Source organism: Lactuca sativa, chromosome 6 (assembly GCF_002870075.4).
Source record: "Lactuca sativa cultivar Salinas chromosome 6, Lsat_Salinas_v11, whole genome shotgun sequence".
In the NCBI taxonomy this organism is placed as follows: domain Eukaryota; kingdom Viridiplantae; phylum Streptophyta; class Magnoliopsida; order Asterales; family Asteraceae; genus Lactuca; species Lactuca sativa.
This window is the reverse complement of record NC_056628.2, coordinates 125,615,762-125,630,762: the sequence shown is the minus strand read 5'-3', so window position 1 is coordinate 125,630,762 and position 15,001 is coordinate 125,615,762. Positions and strand designations below refer to the sequence as shown.

Below are 15,001 nucleotides of genomic sequence, written 5' to 3'. Positions count from 1 at the left end.
TTTGAACAGCTGAATTTTATTAGCATCTAAGGAACATCCAATCTACGTCTATTAAAGTTTACAATATATATAGTTGGCAATCAATTCATCAAAATACGCTATTAAAATAGTAATCTTTGGTTCCATCCGGTCATCCCAATTGGTAATAGAAAGTCATAAATCCTAGTCACATTGACTGTAAATGTCCCTAAATCATGTAAAATTTATCAACACAATCACTAGGTTGGACCAAATTTATCAACTCCTTCACATGTGAATTTTGTATGCCGGTTCTATCTTTGTCGTCTCCAACTCCATTCACAGGTATTATTAGCCGATTGATCAATAATAATAAAAAGTATTTGTTTCCAAATTGAATTACCCACCAAACATCATTCTAAAACATAGTAGCTCCCCCATAGCCACTTCTTTTTTTCATGTTGGAATGATGTGTGATGCCATTTTCATGCATTTTGTTAACCGAACAAGCCTAGACCATATAACATGGTCTCAGTTTTGGTTAAAACTGAATCCCACACCTGCATGAAAACCATGAAAAGCTCGAATCAATTTTACCCATAAAATCTTGTCTTCTTTGAAATCACTCTTTTCGAAGGTAAATATATCATCACCTCATCTCCCACTTCAAGTAACTGACGCCTACATTTGTCAGCATTTTATTTGCACTTAGAATTGGACCGGAAAATCTTCTCCCTCATCTCCTTATGAGTCTTCAACATGTCTTTTTATAATTTCATTGGCTTTTTCATCATTCTTTCCAGGTAGATCAACCAAATCCACCACTGAGGGTGTTTTTATACTACAGTAAATGGTGACATCCCAATCTAGTTATAAATAGTGATGTTCTGAGCAAATTCGACTTGTGCTAGGGTTGCATCCCATATATTTGGTTGACTAGTTTAGTTTTCCTATTAGATTGTAGGTAGACAGTACTAATAAAGTTCTATTATGTTCTGAAACATTGCCTAAGTGTTTGCTTAGCTGTTAGCCAGACCTGGCCAAGAAATTTATTGTCCTTGTGGGAGGTTATGGATTTAGGCACCCCATTTAGATAGACAACCTCCTAACAAAAGAGCGTGTCTATATGGACAGCATATGATGTCTTCTTGTAGGGTGAGCCCTCTTCAAGAACCATTCTACTACCATGCATACTAAATCTGTTGGAATATCAGGCCCTTTATAATCACTTCACTGCAGCAACAATCACTAAAATATATCTCTGTTATGTTATGTGAGAAAAGAAGAAGAAGAAGACTTCTTTATCGACACAATCACTAAAATATATCTCTGTTATGTTATGTGAGAAAAGAAGAAGAAGAAGACTTGTTTATCAACTCAAAACTGCTGCTTCTATTATTCAGAAAACAAAGAGGCTTTTATAGCCTACATACCCTAACGGAACTAAAACAAATTAATCAAACTCAAACAAGGAACCAGTAAGCCCACGTGTTCCCATTTTCCAGCAATAATACTTGGTCCACATGACCCATTCAAGACCCATTCAATTTATGCCATTTCTCTCTCTATCTCATTCTCTCGATCCTCTCTCTCTCTCTCTTTCTCTCTACCCTTCATCACACCTCCGATCTTAAATCCTAAAATCGTCGTTGAAGTGTTACAGGATATGAAGAACTGCAACGTATAATTCATTGGAACCTACGCAGATCGTCTACAAAGAAGCATTAGGTCGGTCGTTTTCTTCTGAATCTGATCTTGACTTGTCGATTTGGAGAAGACAGTCCTATCGAATGTCCAGTTGGAGTGGAATCGATCGTATAGAGATCCAATCGAATGTCCGGTTGGAGAAGATGATCCTCTGTCAATCGAGTATTACAACTCCTCCAATGGATCGATTTTTTGATGCCTTCTGATCTCACCAAAAACGTACACATCTACAGATCTTAAATCTACAGTAGGAGACGATCTCTCCTTCCAGTGGTAAATATCTCGTTCTCGTGTCTTCTTCCTCGATTGATCATGTCGCGAAGATTTCTCTTTCCTATGGTATAAATCTATTTTATTCTATTTATTTTAATCGGTTAATTGAGTGACAGAGTCTTCATTAAGACAATTTCTCAAATGTAATTGCAATTAGAAGGTATTGTAAACTGATAGAAACATAAATTCCTTGATTCTAGCACTTACTTCTTGTTACCTGTGTTACATCTTTTCTTTTTCAACGATTAAGTTCTGAACTTTTATCAATTATCATATAGTGATATTGTGCTCTTTAAATCGATTAAGTTCGTTTATGTGATAACCGATCACCGGATTCACTAATCTAGCAGTAGAGATGAGCATGTAGTAGGTAAAGGGTCTAGTGTATAAATTTTATAAGTGTGATATATATATATATATATATATATATATATATATATATATATATATATATATATATATATATATAATTCTTGCACTTCTTTTTCTTTGTAAGTGTTCCTACCATTTTTCCCCTGAACCGATTTGACCCTGTTTTGGACACATTTTCCCTTCAAAATATCCCTTTCCATCCTGTTTTGGACACATAAACCTATTTTGGCTACACATCTACAGTTTTTCATCCTGATGGTCTCATTCTAGGAACTGGTATTTCTGGATCTATTGTTCAAATCTAGGATGTGAAGAGTCAGGTAAAATTCCAAAACTGCCCCTAGTTCATCGTTTTTCTGTATCTTATATCATTTGATTTTTGTAAGCAAATGTTGCAAGGTTTGATGGGCATGTTGGGGCTGTTACTGCAATATCATTTTCAGAAAATAGTTACTTCCTTATTGTAAGTGTTTAGCTATAAATGTAATATTTAATAAAATGGCCCTGTACTTTTTTAAATTTAACAGTTTTGTGTCAAAAATTGAAACTTTTATTACTTTTGGTCCTTTTTTCAAGGTTTCATATCGGTTCTGGTCCCTGAAAGTTTGAAATGAAGAACAAAATCATAAAAAGCCCGAGGGACCAAAATTGAAAATGTTTTAACTAAGGGAGAAATTATATCACCTGCCATTTTGTAAAAGTTCATTTTCACTTATAGTCTCTTTCAAATAGTTTCATAACTTTAATTTCTTACACGAATATTTTAGCCTTCTGATTACATGTGAATCACATGTAATTCATATATGATTCACATGTAAGTTACATGTGATTCACATGTAAGTTACATGTGATTTACATGTAAATCACATGTGATTCACATGTAAGTTACATGTGATTCACATGTAAATCACATGTAAGTTACATGTGATTCACATGTAAATCACATGTGATTCACATGTAAATCACAAGTGAATCATATATGAATTACATGTGATTCACATGTAAATCACATGTGATTCACATGTAAATCATAAGTGAATCACGTATGAATCACATGTGGTTCACATGTAAATCACATGTAAATCACAAGTGAATCACGTATGAATTACATGATTCACATGTAAATCACATGTGGTTCACATGTAAATCCCAAGTGAATCACATATGAATTGCATGATTCACATGTAAATTACAAGTGAATCACATATATATTACATAATTCACATATAAATCACATGTGGTTCACATGTAAATTACAAGTGAATCCCATATGAGTTACATATGAATCACAAGTGATTCACATATGAATTACATGTGATTCACATGTAGATCACAAGTGAATCACATAAGAATTACATGTGATTCACATGTAAATAACGTCTAACTCACATATGAATTACATGTGATTCACATGTAAATCTTATATGATATATGCATGTGCATTTTTGTGAGTTTCTTGCATTAATCAAATTTTTTTAATTTTCTTGTACATTTTGAAGAATTTGTGGAAAATATTGAAGAGGTGAAAAGTGATAAACTGAAGAAAATATGAAAATCTTGATATGAAGAAATGATAACATTGTGAATCTTCATAGCATTTTTTATTTTTTTATATTTTATTTTGTATCGAATAAAATACTTGTAATGTTATGTTTATAGATTAATTAATAAAAATGAGATTTTTTATGATTTACTTACGAATATTATAGTATAAGAAATATGCATATATTCATTTGAAAAAAATATGAATATATGCACCTAAAATGTTGATTTTTTTGTTAAAAAAATTAGAGTTTTTTTTTAATTATTCTAGTTTTTTTATATATTTTTACTGATTTTAAAAATTATATTTTTTATAAAAAAATGCAGCTTTATTAAAAAAATTACAGTTTTTTCTGAAAAAGTTGCACTTTTTTTGAAAAAAAATTGAAGTATTTTAGAAAAAAATGCAGTCTTTTTGAAAAAATTACAGTTTTTTTTTTTTTAAATTAGAGTTTTATTAAAAAATTTGTAGTTTTTTTAAGGAAAAAATAAAAATTTTTAAAATTTATGCTTTCCAAAAAAGTTTTAAAATTTTGAATTAAAAAAAAAACAAAAATTATTTTTTTTATAAATAAATCCAAAACTTTGTTTTATAATGTTAATTTGAGAGCTTTTTATTAAATTTCCAATAATACAAAAAATTAAGTGGGATTGGTATGATGACGATCATACCCTTAATGATTTGATTTTGATCCAATGTTCCACCTTTAGTTGTTAGGTTCTCAGAAAACTATGAATTCTCAACCGATCTCCACCCTATATATATATATATATATATATATATATATATATATATATATATATATATATATATATATATATATATATATATATATATATATATATATATGATACCGTACCAATTTAAAAATATGGGACGGTATTCGGTACTTCAAAATCACAAAATTCGAGATTCGGTATTATCGATGGTGATACTAGTACCGAAAACAGGTATCATTCTCGGTACCAGTATCGATAATGTTAATTCCATTGGGTACTTGGATTGACTTTTGATCAAATTCAGTTTTCATGAAATTATAATAATAGTATTTTTCAGTACTCATGAAATTATTAATTCAGTTCTCACTTAATTAATAATAATAGTATTTTTCTAATAAATTATAACTATTGTGATGGTGTTTTTCTAATTGTGTTTTTAATAAAATATAAACATAAAACTATTTTTCATAAATACTTTAACTAAGAGTTTTTTTTAATAAATTTATTATTTATTTAAGGATGTTATCTTACATATCCCTCACTTACATAAATTATTCGATCATATATACACAAAATACTATTACACATAATGGGGAGTATACAAAGCAATTTAGGGTATGTATTTAACTAATACGGCAAAGGTGTTGATGAGGTGGTGTCCTTCACTATAAAAAGATTTATCGAAGGTATACCCAACACTAATCACTAATATAGTAAGTGTCACTTCATCACCACACACCATTAAAAGGCTGGTATACCACCACTATATCCCTCTTATTTTTTTATTTAAATCAAAAATATAAATACTTTAATTAATAAAAATGAAGAGAAAGAAAGAAGATGATTGTATGTGATGGTTAATCTTCCTACCACAAATGAACACAAACCATCTCTACCACTAACATGCAAGGTGGTGTTTACAATTATGGTTTGTGGCCCGCTAGCTAAACAAACGAGCATCTTCATTGCATATATAACGGATGGCCTAATAAAGTAATATACTTCAAATTAAAAGTAGTGTACCTGTCATTCTTGTAGCCTCATAGGTGGAAGCTTATAGCAAAGGCAGATTGCCATCAGATAAACATACAAAAACACACCCCTCAAGTAAAGTGAATTGACGAAATCAATTGTTCGTTTGCACACAAACACAAGTTGAATATCAAACCTTATTCATCTTCTTAGATCTCACACCACAACTGTAGAAAGGAACCACCCAGAAAAACGAACTCAGAATATTAACCTTGCCGGAATAACTTCAATATGTCAACAGTAAATAGTAACTCACCATCTCATTCTCTCCCTTGAGAGGGTGTTTGGGAATGCTTTAAAAACAACTTTTTGACTTTTCACTTTCAGAAAAGTCAAAAAAGTGCAAAAGATGTTTGTCTAAGTTAAAAAGTTCTTTTTAAACAACTTTTGAGCAAGAGGAAAAAAGGCTGATTTCAAAAGCCACAAAAACGTGACTTTTGGGACTTTTGGAACTTTTGTACTTCTTAAAAGCAACTTTTTTCTTTTTACCATCCAAACACATTTTAAACCATAACTTTTAGAAAAAGATCTTTTACAAAAAGTCATTTTATAAAAAGGACTTTTGAGCTGAAAAAGTTATCCCAAACACCCCCTGAGCCCTTGACTTTCTACATTTCCATAGTCACCAGATACACGCCGGAGACAAACTCCTCTAGCACTTGGGGAACCAAATCGGAACCACCAAACTTAAACTCCTCCGTTCCCTAATATCAATCTTCTGAAAATATGCTTCCTCTCGGGATCTGGCTTTAAATTCTCCACGAGATATCATGTAAATCTAAGATTTCATTGTAATTCTTGGAACTTCATACCACCTTGCCTAATCTCCCTTTGTAATGGTTTCCTTTGGCAATGAGAAGCACAGATTTCCCAGATCTCTACTTTCCCTTTCAAACTAACGTCAGGTTCACCGGAGAAGGTGAATGGGATCTTCCCCGGTCTCAAGCTCTTTTTCTACATTTTGGCTAGAGACCAAACCAGGATCTCAGGCGAAAGAACAAGCCCCTTTTTCCAAAAAAAAAAAAAAAAAAAAAACCTAACCCTATTTGACCATTTTGTTTGACTAATTAATTTTGATCAGTGGGAACACATTGAAAGGCAAGATCGGTTCGAACGAAGAACTTGTTAGTTGGTAGAATAGCAACCACTGGAATGAGGGAAGATTATGGGAGTTATTCCAGAAAGCGGGGTGTGCGATAGATAATAAGAAGAACAAATTAGGTTTCAAGTTTTGCGTTTGTCAGATTCATCAGAGTCCAAAAAAGGTGAAGACATGGCGACGAAACATAACAGGACAAGCTTCGTTGAAGTAACTTGGAGGAAAAAAAACTTTTATGGTCGGATCAAAGAGGACAGTGTAGGCCTTCTCTTTCTACATCATCGATGAAGAATCAGAATCGGAGGGAGAAGTTGAAAATTACGTTGATGAAGATCTGGATAGAGAGTTTGAAGAAGAAAACGATAGGTTTGAAACAGAGAACAATCCGTAAGACAAGTCTTGCTGAATTGCCCTTTAACTCGTCGAGTTTCCTTCATCAGACTGCAAAATCAAGAAGAACCAATCCAACTCGCCGAGTTCATCAGGAACCGAACTTCTTAATCCATTAAGCCTACATAATCGAAACTAACAGCTTCCCCACTCAGATTTTAACTAAAATAACGTCTAGAAGGGTAAAGTTTTCAACTTTACCCTTAGGGACCAACCAAGTAGGCTCAAAACCCAAACCCTAGGCTTAAAAGGTTAATGGCTTAATCAATAATCACTTAATCACCAAGACAAAGCCCCAAAGTACAGATCTGGTCCTTTAAGGCTACATGGTCACGTAAAGCTTCCAACTTTACACTCATGCATGGCTAGGGAGGCTCAAAAACTCATAAGAGACCAAAAGAAGAGCTTAATAGATGCATGAGGCCTTTAAGACCATAAATTTGGCACCTTTATGCCAAAAGAACTCATGAAGATCATAGATCGGAAGAATAAACACTTAGGACTTCTACCACCCCAATAATCACCCATTCATGGCTAAAAGCATGCAACTAACCAAAGAAGAGATCTAAGCAAAAATTAAGCAAGGTTAGAACTTTATACCCAAAATGTGCTGGAAATGGAGCAGAGAATCAAAATCTGAAAGCTCCTACTTGAACCACCACCTTGCACCAAGATTTTCTTCCCTTCAATGAGCTTCCCAACACACCAAACACACCTACAATGAGCTCACAACACTCAAGGAGACTCTAGGGTTTCGAGATTAGGGTTAGGGGCTATGGAGGCCTGGAACTTAAGGTGTTTAAATAGGGTGCAAAACCCAAAAAATTAGGTTTTCTCAAACGGTGTCCAACTCATCGAGTTCCCTTCACCAACTCGACGAGTTCGTCCTTAAAAACACGCGCCCCAAAAGCTCCCAACACGTCGAGTTTATTTCATAAACTCGACGGTTGGCCTCTAGAAAGGGAATTCCTTTCCCTAATTGGTCTTCTAGATTTCGGATGTTACATGGTGTCATGGGAGAGTTTGTTATTTTTCCATGTATATTTTAGACATTTGCCATAGTGGTGAATATCCACTACTGATACACAATTATATATTGATTTCTATACAGAGTTGTGAACAAGACAACCAAAGATATGTTGAAAGGTGCAAGAAAAATATTGCAAATAGAGACAATATTATAATAGAAATCCAAAAAGGAAATAAATTCTTACTAACAATAAAAAGAGAAATTAAAGTCGCGGAAAAATAGTATATGATGCCAATATGAAACCTTTTCGACTTCTCTAAGAGTTTCACCATTGATATTAAAAAAGACAAGGAGTTGTTGATGGAAAAAAGAACTATATCCATTACAATCTGTAAATTATAGAAATACAATTAGTTAGCTACATGTAAATTCTAGATTTCCATTAATTCTTTATAGAAATAGCGTTAATTAGCTAAATGTTAATTAAGAAGAGGTAACGTCTATTTCAATATTTAGCTATGGCTAAGGGTTATCACTAGTCAAAAGCTCTAAAAACATACATGGAAATTCACTGCTACGGCAAAAGTTTTTATGACCTTAGGCACCATCTGGAAAAAGATATTTGCAACAATAATCAATTCTTTATGTATTTGAGGTGCTTGTAACTCATAACCTTGTCCATCTTCTATTCTTCTTAACCTGCTTAGAAAACATTTTTAAGTTAGAAATTTAAAAAGAACAAGAAGTATTTTGTCGTGAGTTCGTATGAAAAAACAATGACACTTCTGTCTCTTTTATTGGCAAAATTTAGCAATTTGTAGTGAATTAACCAACTTTACTTTAAATTGTGGTAAAAAAAATCTATTTTGTCACCAATTTCACATAACATTATAAAATAGGCGGTCATTATGAGATATTTCCACAATATTAGCCATTTTATTTAAAGAATGCTCATTTCTCCATTTTGTCATTTTTTTTGTTCTCTAAAATGTAACTTGCAATTTTTATGAGACATGTTTCTATTTCGATGAATTTAATATTTAATTAATTATTCGATAAAAAAATTATTTAGAAATTTCATTCATAACATATTTTTATATGAGACTAATAAAAAACAAGGTAAAACGATAACTACCATCATTCAGATACAAAACAACCAAGAACTGACGCCAAAAAATGTTTATCATAAAAACAATAAAATAAAATAAAAAAATCAAACTTTGTGTCTAACATTTTTGTTATGCCATATAAGATATTTTTAATAAAAACAATGAACACAAAACCTTTATCTCTTTGTTGTCTAACATTTTTGTTATGCCATATAAGATACTTTTAATAAAAAAAATGAAAACAAAACCTTTATCTCTTTGTTGTCTAACTGTTTTGTCATGCGATATAAGATATTTTTCATTAAAAACAAAATGATGATTCAAAAGATCAATGTCCAAACACGAGATTTGATACTAATACTGAATTAGGACTGAGACTGATATCAATATAATAAAAACTAGAACTTTGTCTCACCCGATATGCTCTAGGACATGCAAAGAGAGACAAACAATAATTATATCACATTACATTACAACAAAGATTTGATAAAGTAATAATAAATGGTAATAATATATAACATATATACTTAATATATAACATGTATATAAACTTTTTCTTGAGTTTTTTAAGTGAAGTCACCTACAACCCTTCAACAGATAAGAAGATGAACTTGAACTTAAATTTGTCACATGTCTTGTACTCTCGGCTCCTTTTGCAGGACTCACACATTCACTAAAATCCAACACGCGTCTTTCTGTCTGCAAATGTTCCAAAATATAAATGCATAAGAAATATAGATAAATACACTATTTCACATAAGAAATATAGATAAACATACCAAGAGATTTGATGATTCTTGTTGAGTCTTTTCTGCATATCTTTTGTTTATAATGGAATCAGGAGTTTCATCTCCTAACACCTCTTGAGCAGTTGCATATGCAGTAGCAGTGTGCTCACTTAACTCTTTCATCAACCCAAGAGCATCATAGCTTCTTTCCCTTGGACTCACAAAGTAACCAATATCCTACAACATATAAACATTTTTTTTTAATAAACATTTTTATCCACTTAATAAATAAAAAGGGTTAGATGTGAAATTACCTCAATTGTTATGTCTGTATCAACTCTTGGCCCAGGTAGAAAAGAAAACCAAGGGGATTTCCATGCAGAAGGAGATTCAAAGCTTCTCTTCAAAGGTGTTTCACTAAATCTACAAACAAAAAACAAAAAATATAATACGACCATTTACAAAAGACGTAAATACCCTCCTAACATTGTATGCTTACATATTCAAGTTTTCACCCCAAGTATCATTTGCTGAATTTTCAACACCCAACTGTGATTTTGAGCTTCTTTTTTCCAAAAATTTACAATTCGACCCCTTGGGTGTATCCGATTTGTTGGTAAACTTATCAGGAGAAAAAAACGACAAATTATCCAAATTCTGTTCTGTAAGAACCCCCGATGACTGAACCTGAACCTGACATTTCAAAAAACAATAATCTCATTATTCCAATTAAAAAAATAAACAAATAAATAAATTAAACTCACTTTCAATAAGGTCCCATCAACACCTTCTGGATTCAAATTCTCTTTATCTTCAACAAATGTTCCCAAATCTTGTTCCTTATTGTCATCAAAAACAACTTCTAACCTAGAAAAATCTCTAGCCAAATTACAAAAAGATTCCCTCTCCACTTTCTTTTCACATCGTTTTTCCGACAAAGGCGAACACAAATCCCGGTTTCGTTTCTTCAAAATCGACGGTGTGCCTGTAAAAGTCTTGGCGGCACTTTTCAGCACCGCCTCCGGACTGGCGGTTCGCGGCGAGTCCCATAATCTGTACGGACTAAAACAATTCATTGATGACATCATCAACTTCCTGATTCCCAATGGACTGTATTCGTGTTGCATATCTCCTCCACCATATTGTGCTAAATCACAGCTGAAAAACGGGATCTCTAAACTCGGAAATCGAGGTGGATCATATGATAAAACTCCCGTTTCATTACTTTGTGATCCTGTGTTGTTAATATCTTCACAATTACAAGAATTTTTAGAATCATTTGTGTCGGAAATCACAGGAATTTCTTCTTCTTCTTCTTCTTGTTTTTGTTCTTGTTGTTGTTCTTCAATTGGAGGAAAAGATTGTGGTTGAATTGGCATGTATACAGCAGACTGATAACATGAAGCTAACAACAAGTCTGAATAATATGATTGTGTGTTTATTAAATCAGTTTCATTTAAAACTTCGTTGCTATTCGGATTTTCAGATTCATCTGCTGCTGACATCAGCATAACATCTGCCACGTCATCATTACCGATATTTTCGATTGGATATGGTAACACGGCTTCATGGTTTTGATCAAGATCTATACAGTTGATGAATTCTGATTGGTCTGTTGAATCCAGGGAAGGAATTGAAATCGGAATCTGAATCATTTCCCAATCATGTGAGAAAGATTGGTCCATGATTAAGGAATCACGGGTCAAACTTGAAGTCGGATAAGAGTCAAAGTCATTGGGTTGACTTGAATTTTCATGTGGTTGACTTTCGTTTTGAGGATACATAACAATTGACATTTGGCTACATTCTGAGATGTCTTCAGTTTCTTTTCGGATGCTTTCATCTCCACTGTGTTGTTGTTGTTGTTGTTGTGCCCATGATGTGGAAGCAGATGATTGGTTAGTTCGGGTGACAGGTGGCAATCCTTGGGAGGATTGTGGAAGCAAACCGGATGCTAAGTAGGAATCTAGTTTCTTTTTAACAGAACTGTTCCAATGATTCTTGATAGCATTATCCGATCTGAGAATCACATTAGGAATATAACTTATTACCAAAGTGTTGTTTCTTTTTTCCATTAGATCCTAACCTTACACAAAATTACAAATTTGCCCTTGTTTATATACAGGAAAAGTATACCTTCCAGGCAAGTATTTTGTCAACTCAGCCCACTTATTCCCATAAACTTGATGAGCATGAATCAATGCTATTTCCTCTTCTTGACTCCATGCCTCCTTGTTTATGTTAGGATTCAGATGATTATGCCACCTAAATCATAATAAATAGGACATGATCACAAGAACATTCTACAAGTTCATAATAGCTATAAAAAAAATCGCAAATTTCTATTGTTTATGATTTTATATTAAGGTGTAAATGGTTTTTCATAAAAAGAATATTATATAAGTAAAATCATACCTCTCACGACACTGCTTACCAATACGTCCAGGTAGGTGTTGTGCAATGGTGGACCATTTTTTAGCTCCATATTGCTCTACTAAACGAACTATTACTTCATCTTCCTGAGTACATTATAAAAAAAATTAAAAGAATTAGTAGTCTTTTGGTATATATTAATATTATATATTATATTATATAACCAAAATTATGATTTATGACTAACCTCTTTTGACCATGGACCTTTAACAAGCTCAGGGTTCAAAACCTTCTGCCACCGATGCAAGCATTGAACATCAGTTCGATCCTTGAAACACTCAGCTGAACATGTCATAATGTTAGGGGTAAAAAGGAGATTTGTATGAACTTATCCTAAATTGAGATGAACCATTGAAAAATAGGACACATGAAGAAAAAGTACCAATTTTTTTCCAGTTCTTGCCATTGAATTGCTGAACAGCTTTACACAGAATTTCATCCTAGAAGTGAAGAAACATTCCATCAAGTTTAAGAATCCATCAAATATAATGTATGGAAACACAAAATGAGTGTGGAGAAAGATAGAGGAAAGAGAACAGATCTATAGAAGCAGAATTACTATTTCAGAGAAAAACAAGATTAACAAAAAAGGAAAGACTATTAAGCTAAATTAAAGTTCAAATGGATCGATATAACCCTAACCACATGCATAATCATATTACACAATTTACTCATTATATAAACCATAGGGTTCAAATTACCTCTTCAGCAGACCATTGCCCCTTTGTTGAACGTCTTGTAGGGCCACTAGTTCTCCTACAAAAAAGTAGCATACTTTTATCAGTTATACAAGGCTTAAATGTGATGCTTTCAATCAAATCATATTATGACATTTATATGAATAAGGAATAAGGAATTCCTAGCTTAGTGTGCACATTAAGAGTAATAAATATTTGATAGTTTCACATTCAGCATACCCATTTAGAGATCGCATTTTTTGAAGTGGTTTGTTGAGGCCATCAGAAGAAGAACCCATCAAATCGCTTTCCATTGCTGATCTCCTTATTACATGCTTGCTTGTAAATCTCTATGTATTGTTCCCCCAAAAGCATTATCAGGTCTTAGTAATTGCAAGGAGAATCTATCTGCGTAATAAAGTGTAGTAGAGAAAACAAATAGAACCCTAATTAGCATTTGAGAAGCATAAGATCACACAAAGAGAAAGGAAAGGAAAGTGAAACGGAAACTAAAGTGGAGGCTATTATGTAAAAGAAGAAACTAAAGAAGAAACACTAATTCAGAAACAACAGAGTCCATGAGATCATATCTTTGCTAAACTCGCTTTAATTAACCCTACCCCAGCTCTCCACAAACAAGCCTTTTAAGTTTTAACCAGATTACTGTTAACTCGATTACTGATAAACTTAATTTTCCTGCACATAGATCCGAATCCGATTAATTTCAGTCATCTACAAATAACTAACAATAAGAGAAGCAGTTCGAAATATTAAAAGGAAAAAAAAAAAAAACCTAATAATCATCAAAAGAAAAACCCATGATTTCGAACGACGCCCGGTAAATAAAACACTGTGAGCTCAAGTATGTCGATTCGTTAGTGTAAAGAGAGAAAATTTCATATTGAATCAAGCAATTTGATACTTCAATCTCTAAAAGATGATATTTTGAAGAGGTAAACGAGTTTCAAAAACGGAAAAGGAATTAATAACTTACAACCACGTTTGAAGATCCAAACACGAAATCGGAATGACAGAATAACACAATTACTGATAGATCTGCGATCAGACACACGCCGGCAGGGATGAGAGTGTTTCTTCGTAGAGAGAGAAGGGGAGGAGAGAGAATAAACGGTCTACTAGAAATTCAAAAAACTAGAGAGGGCAAAGAAACAGTTCAAAATCGCATGTGTTAAAGGTCGAGCATTTTCGAAGTGTTCGATTTTAGCAACGTATCTAAAGACTTTGTTTTTATTTGGATAAAGTATAGTTATTTCTTTTTTAAAAGGTAAATAGTAGTTGATGATTATTTTATTTTTAAGTTTATGATTTATGATTAATGTAATTGATAAATGTTTGTTTGTTTGATAAAACAAAACTTAATGACAAGAACTCATATTTCGTTGTTAAATTAAAGATATTTTTGTATCAAATGATATAGATTTTGAATTACTTGATATAAAATTTTGCAGAAATCCGTTTCAAATTTTTTTTACTTGATATAAAAACTATAAATCTATTCATTATATATTTATGATATACTATGAAAAAAGTTTTTTCAACAAAAAAAAGGCTAAATTACAAATTTCGATCATATAATAAGGTCAAATTTGTGGTTATGTTAATTCTTATTTACTCTTAATCTCTTAAGTTTTGGTGTAATTTACTTATTTACTTATTTATTATTATTATGTCCATTTATTTATTTTGTAATTTACAAAACTTTTAATTTTTTAATATTTTATTCGAATATATTATTTTATTTATATTTTTTTATGTTTTATTTTCTACATTTTTTTACGTAACCATCATAATGGAAATGATTTACATACATGTTTTGTTTGAATACGATTAGATATAGAAATGTTTGAGGCCAAGATATATAAATATATTTTTATTTGAAGTTTATGTTATTGTTTTTTATTCAAAAAAAAAAGTTAAAATGAACATTTAGTTCATTTATTTATGAAAGTTACATAGATATAGTATAGTAG

At 32.1% G+C, this 15,001-nt stretch overlaps 1 protein-coding gene across 4 annotated transcripts; it reads right to left on the bottom strand.

Annotated features, from left to right (window-relative positions):
- Positions 1–9,615: 9,615 nt before the first annotated feature.
- LOC111880472 (transcription factor MYB3R-4) lies at positions 9,616–14,224 on the bottom strand. Of its 4 annotated transcripts, none has more exons than XM_042895859.2 (13): positions 14,005–14,224; positions 13,601–13,706; positions 13,251–13,430; positions 13,035–13,089; positions 12,716–12,773; positions 12,521–12,615; positions 12,316–12,419; positions 12,037–12,165; positions 10,665–11,919; positions 10,400–10,593; positions 10,215–10,323; positions 9,952–10,137; positions 9,616–9,871 (listed from the first exon to the last, which is right to left on the bottom strand). In XM_042895859.2, exons 3-13 carry the CDS (start codon positions 13,322–13,324, stop codon positions 9,749–9,751), a joined length of 2,382 nt encoding a protein of 793 aa, XP_042751793.1. In that variant the 5' UTR covers positions 13,325–13,430; positions 13,601–13,706; positions 14,005–14,224; the 3' UTR covers positions 9,616–9,748. The 4 variants fall into 4 exon arrangements, with proteins under 4 accessions (XP_042751793.1, XP_042751792.1, XP_052620668.1 ...); XM_042895858.2 differs by having other exon boundaries at positions 13,251–13,418; positions 13,631–13,706; XM_052764708.1 differs by lacking the exon at positions 14,005–14,224 and adding an exon at positions 13,804–13,981 and having other exon boundaries at positions 13,251–13,418; positions 13,631–13,706.
- Between the last annotated feature and the right edge of the window lie 777 nt (positions 14,225–15,001).